The sequence below is a fragment of the Manis javanica genome, chromosome 2, assembly GCF_040802235.1.
Source record: "Manis javanica isolate MJ-LG chromosome 2, MJ_LKY, whole genome shotgun sequence".
NCBI lineage: Eukaryota > Metazoa > Chordata > Mammalia > Pholidota > Manidae > Manis > Manis javanica.
Genome location: NC_133157.1, coordinates 78,816,949 through 78,832,563, shown reverse-complemented (window position 1 = coordinate 78,832,563; position 15,615 = coordinate 78,816,949). Strand labels below are relative to the sequence as shown.

Here is a 15,615-nt window from a genome sequence, read left to right as displayed (position 1 = left end):
ATGTTATCCACACAGGTGAGAGAGGAGAGCAGTTCATACTACAGGGAACAGGGACTGGAAGCCAGGGAAGAATAAAGGTTTGAGATGAAAAATGTAAACTGAGATGAAAGTAAATACACAGCTCACAGAAATTGCTTTTTGGTTATCTGATGAGCCAGGGAGTTAAGATGATGACTCAATTAAAAGAAGACCTGCTTTTCCTTTCTGGGCTCTCCTGAGGGGCTGAGGTCAGATTCCTCCAGGAAATAGTGTTTGCAAATCTGAAGGTTGTTTGCTCTCTTAGTGGGCTGAGTCTCTGGGAGCTCAAGAGTGAACTAGTTTTCAGGATAACTGGTCCGCGTATAATGTGAAAAAGTCAGATTTTAATAGGATTTTTGGCCACCATCTTTGTTGAATCACATTCCAGAAAATCACCCTTCAGTTCCTTAGAAAATCAAATGAAAAAGTCATTAAACTTCCTGCAGGATGCTTGGAAAGCAGTGAGGTGGACAGTTGATGAGCAGTGGAGTATATCTTGGGAAGCCTTTACCTTGGAAAATATGCCCCAGGGAGCATAGAATGAGGTGGAGAACCTCTCAGGGTCTTAACTGTTGAATTGTCAGATTAAAGACATCAACATTTTATTTTAAATAATATGTTTTCAAGAAAATTTTAAGAGAATTTCTACAACTAATTGTGCTCTAGTTTGATATTTTGGGTCCATCTCTTTGCATAAAACAGATTGTTAAACTTACTGATGTAGCTTTATGTTTGAAGGTTAGATAACAAGGTAAGGTAAGTAGGTAAAAATCAATGATTCTTTAAGTTAAAAGTAGATTAAGAACATTCTTTCTATGATGTGTTTTTTATACAGTAAACAAGCAAACACTACCATGCCTACAAATAGTTTTAATTTAAGAGAATTCAAAGATGCCATGGAAAAGTGATCATTTATTACATGATCTTTTAGAGTCAAGTCTTTGAGAGAGGCTTTTAAGAAGGCCAGAGCAAGTTGTATAGTGTACAACAAGTTTTTTCTTGCCGATATCATCTATACTCAAGTGTTAAGTTTGAGATTTAACCATTGAAGAAAATGTGACATTAGTTTAGGCACCAGTTATTTTTCCATGATATCAACACTAATTTAGAGTTAAATGCTGGTAATGCAATAATTATTAGTAGGTGTTCAATATATATGTTAAATACAAATTCAACAAATAGGTTTTCTGCTGAGTGAACAGGTAGTATGCACTTACATGCCTGAATAGGTTAATTTTAGGAGAGAAAATGTGCTCTTTATTGGTACTCATGGTTTTGTGGTTTATTAAGAAGTCATTTGGAGATTTTTAGAAAGACAAGAAAATTCTTATCTTCTGTAGGAGCTTGTGGTTGGTTATCTGTGTAATACAACATTTGAAGTCTGTCTTGATTTACATAAAATTGTGATTTAATTTGTGTTTTTGGAACTACCATATATATAATATTTATAAACTTAAATGTACATACACTTTTGTTAAAATTGTTTCTTGTTTAGTACTGAAGAAATATGTTTAGGATTCACATTCTAAAATGTATTTAGCTGTTCAGCTGGCGTTCTGATTTCAGCAACCTCAACCCATAAAAACATAAATATGAGGTGGAAGGAAGAAAAGGGGCCTCTGGGTTTCAGAACTATTAGTTACAGGTTCCAGCAGGACAGTTTCTTGAGTTGAAAATTTCTCACTCTTTTCTATTATATCATTATATAATAACTATTGGGCACCCTCCCACCCCCATTGGAAACAATGAGAATGTCAAAAAGGGCTAAATTAAGCAATGGGAAGGCAGCCAGCTGGTCGAAAGATAGTAGCATCTGCTCTTTCTTGAAGAGTTGAGATGCGGTCTACATGCTTTCTAGAATCTCTTTTCTCATTGTTCAGAAAGGATTGACTCTTTCTGCTTGGCAATCAGATTTCCCAGGTTCGTCTCCTCACCAGCCATGTGCCCGCTAATGTTCATCTGCTCCCTCCTCACTGATTGAGTCTCTGAGTCTGTCCAGACCTGCCTCTGATCTAGAACAAAACTTTGCCTTCTCCACTTCACCTCCTGCTGAGTCTCACCTCCCCTTATTCAGTCATGAATGTAACTAAAGAAGATTACAAGCAATTTTATAGGGAATGACTTTAGAGTTGCATTCCCCCTTTGGCCTCATTCAGTCATCAGTGGTCAGAACTATGGGTGCAGTAAGGGCTGTGGAGGCTGGTAGAGTAAATGGAAGGTAAAACATCCACTGAAAACTCAGTACACTGATCTTTAGATAAAGTGTGGCAGGGGATCTGGAGGGGAGAGATTTCTTGTGGTTGGAGCAGTCAGGGCAGGCTTCCTGGAGGAAATGGCTTTCTAGATAGGAAATGCAAAAGATTTTGATTTGGATCAGAGACCAATATTAAACAACACTTTGACTAGGGAGGGGTAAAGCTATTTCTGAACCCTTTTCAGTCTCAAATATTGAAAAGAATAGTTAAGGGATGGGATTATGTGAAATTGACAAAGATAACATGTATGATATGAACATTGTCTCCTTTGTTGAAAATTTATGTGTTGTGTGTTGAGCACTGTGCAAAGTATTTGAGGACAGTGAGCACCTAATAGTGCTTAGAAAATGAGCAGGGGAAAGGAAATGAGATAAGAAGCAGAGTGGCCATAGGATTGATTCTCTAACCCTGAATTTTCTTGTGAATAAAATGAAAAGAACTAATATACTTAGAGTTACCTAATTTTATTGGAATTTTTTATTGTATATGTGGTCTTATAATTCTATTCAAAAAGTTTTTAAAAATAAGGTTATTTCTAAAATATATTAAATTTTTTTATGTGCATTAAAGCAAAGAAAATCTTTACATCAATTACATGAACATTAAAAAATTGAGTAAACAGAGTCATTTGGGAAAATATTCAAGCATTTTAATCACTTATTTATATCTATTTCGAATACTTTCCCCATAATGGCTTGATATTTTCCCCTGTAAAATTGCTGGCAGTCTTTTTCAGAGTTATATGTTATGATTATTTTTCCCTATAAAGGGGAAAACTGAGGAAATCTGAATAAAGTATGGACTTTAGTTAATAGCAATGTCTCAGTGTCAGTTCATTAATTGTAACAATGCACTGCACTAATGTAAGATGTTAATTATGGCAGAAAGTGGGTGCTTGTAATATCCTTCTTTCCCTTCTTTAGAGTTACATTTTATGACTATATGTTTGAAATTGTTGATACCAGCAATGACTCTTTTCTGTAGGTCATAATGTTTTTAATTAAAAATTCTCACTACAAGGGCTGAGATACAATTGTAGAGAAAATTCTTTGATAAGCCTAGAGCAAATTCTGGTAAATTCTCAGTTCTTTTTCAATTTGGTATTGACATGTGAAATATTTATTATATGCCATATGTGAATATTTCAGCCCATGAGTGTCACAGTATTTGATGTTTTGGTCTCCCTTCAATGTACTTTCTTTGACAAATACTTTGACAAGTTTGTTAACTTTTTTAAGACAAAACTTGTCAAATAAGTTGTCTCCACTTACAACTCTTTTGAATGTTTTTCTGTACTTAGATGCTTCAACATTGTAGGCCTTTTTAATTTTATTTTATTTTGGTGTTATTATTTTATATTAGAATATAAATTTAATCCAGTAATAATAGAAGGTTGATATATTCCAAATCATAATCATGAAATTTAGGAATTAAATATGCATGGCATTGTGGTGTCATTGTGTAATCTGGTCCATCCATCAGTACCTTCCTGTTTTCAGGCCTACTTTTTGCTTAATTCCAATCTGCTTCAAAGGTCAAGGTAGTTTTTGTAGCTCTCATTGTTCACTAATTTGATAGAAATTTTCCAAAAAATTTTGAACAAATGTAATGAAAGCTTGGGAAACTAGTTTACAAAAAACATAGGATGATTTGCTAAGTAGTTCTTCCAAGTTTCAGCCATTTCCAAAACCCCAATGATGGCAGTCCACAAAGAGAGTAAGTAACCACCACTGAAATGTTTAGATACTGTAACTATCTGTGTCATTATACTTGAAATTTTGGCAGCTGAAATGAAGTTTCTCTTTCATTTGGTAGAATAGCAAAGCCTGTTTGGATGCAAATAAAAGCACCATCAATTCCAGGCACATTTCTACTTCACAGATGTCTTAATTTAGTAAAAATTTAATTTTTACTACAATGCTTCACTCTTATTTTTCACTGAATTTATAAAAGTGTAGATTGATTTTTTAAAAATCTTCAATGGATGAACTTCCAAAAGCTTTACTTTGATTCCATGAAGTGGGTAGAAAAAATGAAACCATTATTGGAATTAACTCAACTGATTTTCTTTTTGAAGCCTCTGATCAGACTGACATCAAACTAGCTTCATTCTGCTAAGGGAGACAATATAAACACCTACTGCTTTACTGTTTGCATTTGTACAAGAAAACTTGGAATAAAAAATGCACACAGTTAACTTAGAACTGCCATTTGATCTAAGGGAAAGGTCATGCTTTACAGGTAGTGTGGAAATGAACTTTCAGCAGATGCATGAGTGAAACTGTAGACTCTGAACAAAGTTCTTAAGATGTAGATGCTGATGCTTTTTCAGGAGCTTTTTATCTTCTGTTTTTCATGTGCATAATGGTATCACTGTAGTCCACCATGGTGGAGACCACATGTTGACAAACTTTTCTTTTTGTAATCTTGTTTTTTTAGAATGTTTCAGATATATGGGAAAATTGTGAAGATAGCACTGAGTTCCCATATACCACTGTTACAAGTAATGAACTGACATTGTTATTAACTGAAGTCCATACTTTATTCAGATTTCCTCAGTTTTCCCTTAATGCCCTCTTTTTGTTCCACACATTACATTTAATTGTCATGTCTCCTCTTGGCTGCAGTAGTTAAACATTGTGAGCAAGTTACACATTTATCACCATCTTTCTAATGGAAAGGAAATTTGGTTCTTAACTTTTTATTCAGCATGCACCTTTGTTTTTGAGGTCAATGCTGCTAAAAGTGTTTATACGAACTATAAAAGCATTACCATTCAATAAAATAGCCAGTCATACATTTAAGCTGTGATATAAATAGTTTAATCTCAGTAGCAAGAACATTCCAGTTACTTTCTATTGCTCTGTGGCAGGACTGTCCAAATTCTGTTTTCTGTACCTGTTTCATGTGTGTGTGCCTTTAATTTCCTAATTTCCCATTGGTTTGGCTGAATGGCCTCCTGGCAGCCCTACACTTCTAACAGGTAGGCCAGCTGAGCAGCCACCTCCAGTCTTTCTCCATCACCATCTGAGACCTAAGGACTTATCTGCCTCCAGCTTCTCTTGTCTGAGCTTAATTTATTTTATCAGTGAGCATTCTGTTTCCTGCTCTTGAAAGGAAACTTCTAGTTACATTGTCACTGGAAAGGGTCAGGAACGTAGAGCTGTGTTCATCACAGATCATCTTCTGATTTAGCTGCATATTAATGAGAAGTCTTTTCACTGCCCCAGTGTCTCACACACTACCAAGTGAAAGCTGGAGGTAAAAAGTACAGTTCCATCAACTCACCGTGTCTTATTTTAATGCAACTGTTAATAGCTTTAATGCATAGTTAGTAACAGTCTAATAATAATCACCAATTGTTCATGCATCTTTTTGATTAGCAGTTATCCAGAAATTTCTTTTTTGTTGAATCAAAGTGGACAGGATACAGGAGAACAAGCATAAACTGAGACTGGGAAGGTGATAGATATCATTTAATTCCCTTTTAAGATTTGCATAGGAACTGATACAGTACTCTTTATTTTCTCCCCAACATGTATTTTTCTTGTCAAAATAGAAAGAAATTTTCAGTGAAAACTAACTTTAATATACCTATTTGCACTAATATTATTAGATTATGCCTCATTTAACTTGACTGAAGGCAAGTTGATAGAAGAGAAATACTGGAAGCGTGAATGTGCATTCTAAGATAAGTACTCAGAGACGTGCATATTCTCGTGGACACACGTACAGCACATTGATAATGTGACATCCTTATTGAAAAAACTGATACACACCTAGATGTGAGCAGAGGCCTGTTTTCCTGGATGTAGAATGGTTTGGTCTGCTTTGCCCCATTGTCATTACTGTGCTCAGGGTCTTATGTTAATTGACTGTAACAAGGATCAAATGAAAGCCCATTTGGCCCTCTGCTTGTTTTATTGGAGCACAGCCCAACTTATTCATTTATGTGTTGTCTCTGTCTGTTTTCATGCTACAATGGCAAAGTTTAGGAGTTGTAACAGAACTCATAAATATTTTCTATCTTGTGTTTTACAAAAAGGTTTACTGACCCCTGGACTACAAGCTGTGCAGACTGACCTCAGGCATGACCCAGCTGTCATGGTGTGGTTTTCCCTGCTCTGGCACCCACAAGACAACATTTCTGTCCATGGAGCTTCTACACCACAGCACTTCTTTCCTTTTAGCCCTTTCCCCAAACAGGAGATAACCACCTACTTGTTTCTAACTTATTTGAATAGAGTCAAGAGGAATAACAGATGATAGCAATGGCTAACTAACCATTATCACTTACTACAGTGTGCCCTGTCCAGGTGTGTGCCGCACTGGGGGGGTAATCCTCATGTTACCTGGTAGATTCCATCACTATACTCACTTTCTGTCTGAGGAAGCTGAAACTCAAGATTAAGTGTTTTGCCCTGGATCAGGAAGCCAGGATGTGGGGAGGAAGCATTTGGACTGAGCCAGGCCATCATACTTACCTGCACACTGTTCATTCATGGCTTCAGAGGCTGGTCAGGTGTGCTTGCTCTAAACCTTTAGCACAATGCCTCTTGCTGTTTCTGTCTTCTTCCCTCTGCTGGCAAACTCCCAGGAACTAAATGTCAGTGATTTCAAATAGGAAGCGTTTGCAATTTGAAATGTTTCTAGACTGAAAAAATCTAGCTATCATGCTCATGTCCCAGGAAGTTTCCATTTTAAAACCTTTGTGGGGGATGTTATCCAAATAAGCACTAAGGTAAGTAAAATATTTTTGAGGGTGACATGAATCCAGCAGAAATTTTACCTGCAGGAGCCATATTTGGGTGGGGGGCCCTGGATGAGCCATTAGTCATTGCATACCTGGACTCGATCATCCTCTGACCAAGCAGAGGCTAAACAGAGTCCAGGAAAGCCCAGGCCACTGGTCTGGTTGTCTTTGAGAGTCTGGAAGGGAGAGCCACATAACCATTCTGTAACTGAGTTAATGGGGAGTTAGACCTATTTTTTTTTAAATTAAGGTATCATTGATATACAATCTTATGCAGGTTTCACATGAACAACATTGTGGTTTCAACATTCACCCATATTATCAAGTCTCCCCCACCCACCCCACTGTAGTCACTGTCTATCAGCATAGTAAGATGCTATAGAGTCATTACTTGTCTTCTCCATGCTGTACTGCCTTCTCTGTGACCTACCTGTATTGTGAGTGCTAATTATAGTGCCCCTTAATCCCCTACTCCCTCCCTCCCCATCTATCCTCCCCAACCCCTCCCCTTTGGTAACCACTAGTCCCTGGTTGGAGTCTGTGAGTCTGCTGCTGTTTTTTCCTTCAGTTTTGCTTTGTTATTATACTCCACAAATGAGTGAAATTATATGGTACTTGTCTTTTTCTGCCTGACTTATTTCACTAAGCATAATAACCTCTAGCTCCATCCACGTTGGTGCAATGGTAGGATTTGTTTTCTTTTTATGGCTGAAAAATATTCCATTGTGTATATATACCTGCCTTCTTTATCCATTCATCTATTGATGTTCAGTTAGGTAGGGGAGCTAGACCTTTTGTAAGAACAAAGACCAGAGTCATTTCCAGTTAGAGGTGGCTGAGGCAGAGGCACATCTCATCTGGAAAGAAAGACTTGAATTTCAGAAAGGGAACAAATGCTGCCCTGTTCTAATAGCACAACTGCATTTGGCCTATGGAATGTATTTTCTGGTTAGTTGAGGTTTATTCTGATAGTAGGTGTACTTTGTAATAAAAGGTTTTTGAAATCAGGAATTTTGACTCAACGTGAATGGGGGAAGAAGGATAAGCCTCTCTACTTGCTGACTAATGACAGTGTGGCATTCAGATATGGCATCTAGAAAGACCAACTGGGTGTTACCGTATGGGAATATACTCATTATTCTTATCCCCAAAGCGATATAAGCTATTGTGTTTTTTTAAAAGAGATTTTATTTTTTGGAACAGTTTTAGGTTTACAGAAAAATTGAAGGGAAGGTACCAACATCTCCCATGCACCTCTGCCCCTCCACATGCACAGCCTTCCTTATTCTCAACATCCTACACAAGAGTGACACATTTGTTACAATTGACAGACTTATATCGACACATCATAATCACCCCAAAACCTTGTTTACATCAGGGTTCACTCTTGGTGATGCACATTCTTTGCTTTGGATAAATGTATAATCACTTGTATCCATCATTATAGTATCATACAGAGTATTTTCACTGCCCTAAAACTCCTCTGCCCTTCACCTATTCATCCCCCCTCACTCCCCTCCAACCCCTGGTAACCACTGATTTTTTTACTCCCTCCAGGTTCTGGCTTTTGCAGAATGTCATATAATTGGAATCATATAGTATGTAGTCTTTTCAGATTGGCTTTTTTCATGTAATATGCATTTAGGCTTCCTCTGTCTCTTTTCATGGCTTGATAATCTGATTTCCTTTTAGTACTGAATAGGATTTCCTTGTCAGGATAGACATAGTTATCCATTTACCTACTGAAGACCATCTTGTTGCTTCCTGGTTTGGGCAATTATGAATAAATCTGCTATAAACATGCATGTGCATATTTTTGTGTGGACGTAAGTTTTCAACTTCTTTGGGTGTGAAATACCAAGGAGCATGATTGCTGGATAATATGGTGAGAGTATGTTTAGCTTTCTAGGAAACTGCCAAACTGTCTCCAAAGTGACTGCAGTTTTGCATTCCCACCAGCAACATATGAGAGTTCCTGCTGCTTCACATCCTTGTCAGCATTTGATGTTGTCACTCTTGGATTTTGGCCATAGGTGTATAATGGGTGTGTAGTGAATACTCTTTGTTGTTTTAACTTGCATTTCCCTAATTACATATGATGTGGAGCACCTTCTTATATGCTTATTTGCCATCTGTATATCTTCTTTGGTGAGGTGTCTTTTAAGGTCTTTGACTCATTTTTGAATGGGGTTATTCGTTTTCTTGTTGTTGAATTTTAAGAGTTCTTGTGTATTTTGGATAACAGACTTTATCAGATGTGTCTTTTGCAAATGTTATCTCCCAGTCTGTGGCTTGTCTTCTCACTTGCTTGACATTGTCTTTCACAGAGAAGTTTTTAATTTTAATGAAGTCCAGGTTATCAATTATTTAATTAATGGGTCACACCTTTGATGTTGTGTCTAAAATGTTATCGCTACACTTAAGGTCATCTAGGTTGTCTCCTGTGTTATCTTCAATGGGTTTTGTAATTGTGCGTTTTACATTTGTAGCTGTTCTCCATTTTAAATTCATTTTGGTGATGGGTGTAAATTCTGTGTCTATATTACTTCTTTTGCAAAAGGAAGCCTAGTTCCAGCACCATTTCTTGAAAAGACGATCTTTGCTCCATTGCATTACCTTTGCTCATTCATCAAAGATCAGGTGACTGTGTTTATGTAGGTCTCTTTCTGGGTTGTCTGTTCTGTGCCATTGATCTGTTTGTACTATTACATTTTAGTGGTCCATAATTATACATATTCTATAGTAAAGGAAAGTAGAAGCTAGTGAGAACTCCTGAAGTTGCAAATTTCAGGACTAAATGACAGTGGATTTAGATGTACCTTTATCTCTGCAAACTTGATTTGAAATCCATTGCTTAATTCTCTGCTTCAGCCAAAATATTGTGAAGATGGGAATAGTTAAGATGCAAACCTGGTGATGTCATCTTGTCCTTTAAGCCTCCCAGTGGGTTCTCCTCCTCTCAGAATAGCTACCTACCTCCCATCTCTTTACTGGGCTTCAGGCCCCTGTGTAGTCACTGGGCTCCTGCTAACTCCTCCCACCAAGTCCACATCTGAATCTGCTGCTCTCAACCCCTCTCCGTCTCTCCAGCCTCACCAGCTTCTTCCAGTTACAGGAAGTGCTGGTTCCTCCCCTGGGCCCCAATTCCCTTAGCCTGTGGTTATTGGTGCCCGGGACAGGCTACCCACCTCACCTTTTTCCCACTTCCTGCCAGGTTGACATCTGATCATCCTTTAGGTGAGCTGCCAAGGCCTGGCCGTGTTCAGCTGCTCTCTACTGTCAGCATCTTGTATTTAACCTTCACAATGAGCCTCCCGAGGGAGGGAACCTAGTAGCTCCTTAGCATTTCAGTCCAGGATCTAACATGGTGCCCTTTGGATGGCATGGATGTTTGCCCAGATGTTAGGGTCATAGTGTCAATATTCTTATGGCAGTTTATTTGTAAGAGCAAACCTGGGGGAGTTTATAGCTGCATGGACACACCTTAAGGCCATGCTTAGCTAAGCTTCCTGGTTAATACATATCTCCTGCTTTGTCATGTTTCATAGTTCTGTGGGTTGATTTTGAATCCAATGTCTTTTGCTGTTTTACACAATTGGGAAGCAGTAAACTGTTAGCGTAATGGTTGTGTGGTCTCTGCCTCAGACTGAGTTTGAATCCCAACTCAGCCGCTCAGTCACTGTGGTGACCTTGGGCCTTTCATTGTTCATTGTTCACTGTGGTTGCCTAGGTGTTTCTAGAATGATGTAGACATTGGCATTTAATGCTGTTTGCTTTTGCTCATAGAAAACCCTTTTTGGGTTTAGGTCTATGTTGTAACTTATAGTTTGAAGAAGCAGGTGAGCAGCTATCTCTCTTAATGCTTAAAGCAGAAAGACTTGGAATCTAAGGGATAATTTTCCTAACAGCCTTACTGGGTCACTGTGTTCCTTTATGTGGAGTGGTATTTCTACTCTTGACTATTTCCTGCAAGATTCCTGAGACCAGAGGTGTCCTGGCATTCTTACTACATTAGAAACACATAAACACAGATATAGATGTTCTTTTCTAAATAAAAAGTTAATCCTATGAAAACGTGTGACCTTTAAAAAGTTTACACATTTTAGGCATACCTGTTGTCCTTCTGAGTTCATAATATCCTTTTCAGCTTCAATGGGGATAGTTGTAATTTAAAAATTTATTTCCCATTGATCATTAAAAAATTTTAAGTTGTGAATTTTTGATCGGTAATTAACCATTACCACCATCTTTCATATGAACAGTCTTGTAATTTATTGAACAAGAAGATGAATAAGCTTGGATTTTAAACATGTAAAACTGGTTGGTGATTCAGGGTGCATTTTTCTCTGATTGCATTTCATTTCTTTTTTTTCAGACATACATTAGCATAGCATTAATGGCTCTCTCAGCACAGAAGTAGAAACTATTTTTGTCTTGACTAAAACATACAACCTGACTCTTAATCTTTACCTGGTGTTTGTCATGTATACCTATAAACAGGTTTGCATAGTGTTTGTGAATCCAGGTGTAATCGCCTTAGATGAGGCTATGGGTATAAGAGATTGATACAAGGCTCCAGGCTTTGTCACTACGTGAAACTCTCCTCAACACTCACATGTGCCACACTGGGTCAGGTTCTGATGCAAACAGCTGCGTGTATAGCATTGTGCCATCTCTGCTTGTTTACACTTTGACGTCAGGAACCAGTACACCCAGGAGGCCGGTGGAAACTGTACTCACAGGAGCAGAACAAAAGACTGTCTTGGCTCCTAGTAAGGCCCCAGTGTGCTGAGCTGAAGAATCCACAGGTGTTAGGCTGCCTGTGCAGGACACACCTTGTAAATCTTACACAGGTAAATCAGGTATGATCTCTTGTTACAACAAAGTATTTTTTATTTTTGTTTTGTTTTTTTCTAATGTCACATGGTTCCAGTGTACCTGCCTGAGACTCTGGGAAGTCAGCTTTCTCTGTGTGCCCTAAAGAAGTAGGACAGATGGGTATTTGTGGCACAACAGTTAACCATGGAACAGATTTTCTGCTAGTGGCAGATAGTGGCAGATATTTTCTATAGTTAATCTATTTGTACACATCACTGTAAACTATTCCTGAAATTCTATGTATTAACGCCAGGACCAGCAAAGGATGCAAGAGAATTTGCAAATCTTTATGTTTATTTCTTATTTTAGAAATTTGCAGAAAGCAAGAGAATCTACTGAGACATCCAACTTGTGAACATTTCATTGCCGTGCAGTTAGCCAATAAACAAGGACTTGGTGATAGTATCTTAATGGCCATCCCTGACAGGCAGGTTGCTGTTCACAAGGAAGGTGTTATGCTTTGTATCCTACTGGCAGTCAGTAAAGGCAGAGGCATTTATGATCCTGTTATGCATTGAAATTACATGGGAAAATCAAAGAGTGGAGTGTTTTCCCTCCCTGCTCTCTAGTAAATACGGCTCACTATTGCAACAAGTATTTGGACTCAGCTCTGATGGAAGGAATGGTGACAGCTTTCTGTGTCTTATATTATCATATAAAGGGACTTACTCCTGCAGATTTATTAATAATATTTCACTTGAACAGTTCTTTTATCATAATTGGCCTCTTCACAGATTGAGTAGTTTATAAGAGCAAACCAGGGGGAGTTTATAGCTGTGTGGACACACCTTTAGGCCATGCTTAGTTAAGCATCCTGGTTAATATATATCTCCTGCTTTGTAATGTTTCATAGTTCTGTGGGTTGATTTTGAATCCCATATCTTTTGCCAAGATTCAGCTGTTTAACGCAATTCTGAAGCAATATACTGTTTTGCTTGATTATGTGGTCTCCAGCCTCAGCCTGAGTTTGAATCCCAACTCAGCCGCTCGGTCACAGTGTGACCTTGGGTCTTTCATTGTTCGCTGTGATTGCCTGGGTATTTCTAGTAACAAATAACAGACTGGGTGATGTAAACAACAAAATTTTATTTCTTGCAATTCTAGAGCCTGGAAATCTGAGATCCAAGTGTGGGCAGGGCTGGTCCCTCTGAGGCCTCTCGCCTTGGCCTGCAGGTGGCTACCTTGTCCCCTTGTCTTCACAAGCCCTTCCCTCTGTGCCACATAGCACATCAGCCCCTTAACTTGAGTCAAGGGCCCTACTAGCCTCATGGACTCACTCCTTTTTCCTCTAGCAGAGCAGCTGCCCAGTCACCAATTTTCTTTTGAAAATATATTATATATATTATATATAATATATAAAAATGTTATATATATTAGATATGTATATTATATATAGGATTCTATAAATATGACTATATGAAGTAATTTTTAACTGACTTTAAGATGATGGGTGTATCTACTCTTATGATCATAAAGGCTAAAGTATGTTTTATTAGGGATTGGTGGAACATGCTATTAAGTACTTGGTTTACTGTTACCATCTTTTATGTTATTCTATTTGCCTTTCTACTGAAGACAAGAAAAACCAGCAGTGACCAAAAAAAAAAAAATCCTTCCCTATTAATCCCTCCCTGTTCATTTCAATGCCCTTTAGGCCTTCATCTTTTAATATTAAATCATCACATTCTATAGCTTTAAATAAAATAACATTGTACAACCTAAATATACACCATTTCTCTTTGTCAGCCATACCTCAGTAAAGCTGGAAACAAAATAAAGTTGTTGTTCCATTGTGAAAACAGTAATGTGGAGGGTGATGCACCCCACCCCCCCTTCTCTGAGATCTCACCTCCATTCTGGTCAATCCATTGTTGCCTTTTTCTTCTTTATTTCTTTACTTATTTGTCTCTTCTCTAAAAGTATTCTGAAAATTTGCCTTTTTATTTTTTACTTGGTTCAATTTAATTTTTAATTTCAATTTTTTTTTTTTGGCAGAAAAGAGCAAGTTGGTACCTTGTATCAAAACATCAACCTTGTGGAGCCCAGACTAATTCAGCCCTATGAACATGTTATAAAGAACTTCATCCGTGAGATCAAACTTCAAAGCACAGAAATGGAAAACCTGGCCATTGCAGTAAAAAGGTGGTGAGGTCTTTGCTTTCTGAGTGGCACCTGGAGTCCTTTAGCTGGCTCTCTGACCCGGGTGGTACATGAACTGAGCTGCATTGTCACGTTACAGTATGGGTGGACTTCCTGAATCTCGGGAATCTAGAGCTTTCTAAACTAAGCATGAGGGCAGTGCTTTGTATGGTCAGCCAGCAGTCCATTCATAGATCACTGTGATCCGAATATATAAACTCTTCAAGGCCAATAATTTCACATACAACAGCTCAAAGAGATTTGTTGCCTTATATCCAGCCCCTTGAAACATGCAGGAAACAGCTCATCCAGAGCGGCGGGCAGGACTCATCTGAAGCCTGGCCTTGTCACTGACAGGTGTGAGATTTTGGGCAGGTTACTTACTCTCCCTGAGTCTTACTTCTGCGTCTGCACGGTGAGGCCATCAATATCCACATCCTCCGGGGGCTGAGACTTGATAGATGATGTAGTGGGTGAAGCCCCCTGCCCCTCACCTGCCATGCGGTAGGCACTCAGCTGGGTCTTTCCCTCTCTTCAGCTCTCCCCACCCGGCCCCAACTGAAAGCCAAAAAATTGTTGAATCCTTACTGTCATATGGTTTACAGGAGCTGTACTGAGCTGGCTTATGTAGGGTATCTTACTGGTTCTAACAGCAACTCAGTGCAAAAGAATAATGTGTATGTGTTGCAATCCAAACATCAGCCTCTTTGCTTCCTGGAAGAACAACACTCCTTTGACGTTAATGGGAAAGAGGGTATTTTGTTTGTCACAATTCCTGGCTGTTCTGCTCCACAGATGCTTCTCACTGCCAGTTGCTCTTTCAGCAGCTCCAAGTATGCTGCACACCCCATGGGTCTCTGCTCAGGACTTGCAAATGGCTGCTTTGATAGGATGCCCTGTCTGCATGCGGCCAGGCAGGGCTGCCCTCTCTCTGTATTCTTCCCTTCAACACAATGATGTAACTAGTTGACCCTTTGGAGTGACTGAAGAGAATTCACGTGTAGAAGAAAAAGCATTTTAAAATGTTGCTGCTAGATAAAACTTATTTGATAGCCTAGAGTCATGTAAGAGTTGAACTCTTCCTAGGAGGTTTCTTAGGAACCTTTCCAGGTCCTGACTCTGGTCCTTTCCCTCCAGCTTGCCTGCTAGGGGCCTTCAATAGGATAATTGGGTGGTTCTTGGAACTCTGCATTCTGTGGAGCATTATGGGATGGGGGTGACTAGCAGACATGCCATTGCATTTTTAGAATGCCCAGTGTTATGAAAACAGACTCCCATGTACACACACAGGTACACATACACACCCCCACACAGGTATGTGGGGCACACACACACTCACATGACCTTTCAGGACAGCACCATGCAAACCCTGAAGGGAAAAAGAATGACACTCTTTAAGCTCTCTTCATCAGCTCGGCTGCTGCCCCCACCCTGTGGACTAGTGCGCAACATTCCATTGAGTTATGTTAGTGGTTCTGTCCTGCCGCCTGGGTGGGATCCAGAGCTAGTGTCTGACGGGAGCCTGGGACCTCCTACAGGCTCCTCTGTCTCTCAGTGTTTAAACAACTGCTG

At 38.9% G+C, this 15,615-nt stretch overlaps 1 protein-coding gene across 2 annotated transcripts in view; it reads left to right on the top strand.

Annotated features, from left to right (window-relative positions):
• Positions 1 to 15,615, top strand: part of RASEF (RAS and EF-hand domain containing) — an 80,714-nt gene that overhangs the window by 16,413 nt on the left and 48,686 nt on the right. For both annotated transcript variants that reach the window (XM_036991330.2, XM_017677799.3), the window contains exon 2: positions 13,900 to 14,046. In XM_036991330.2, the coding sequence (XP_036847225.2) occupies positions 13,900 to 14,046 (147 nt within the window). The remainder of the gene's footprint in view (positions 1 to 13,899; positions 14,047 to 15,615) is intronic.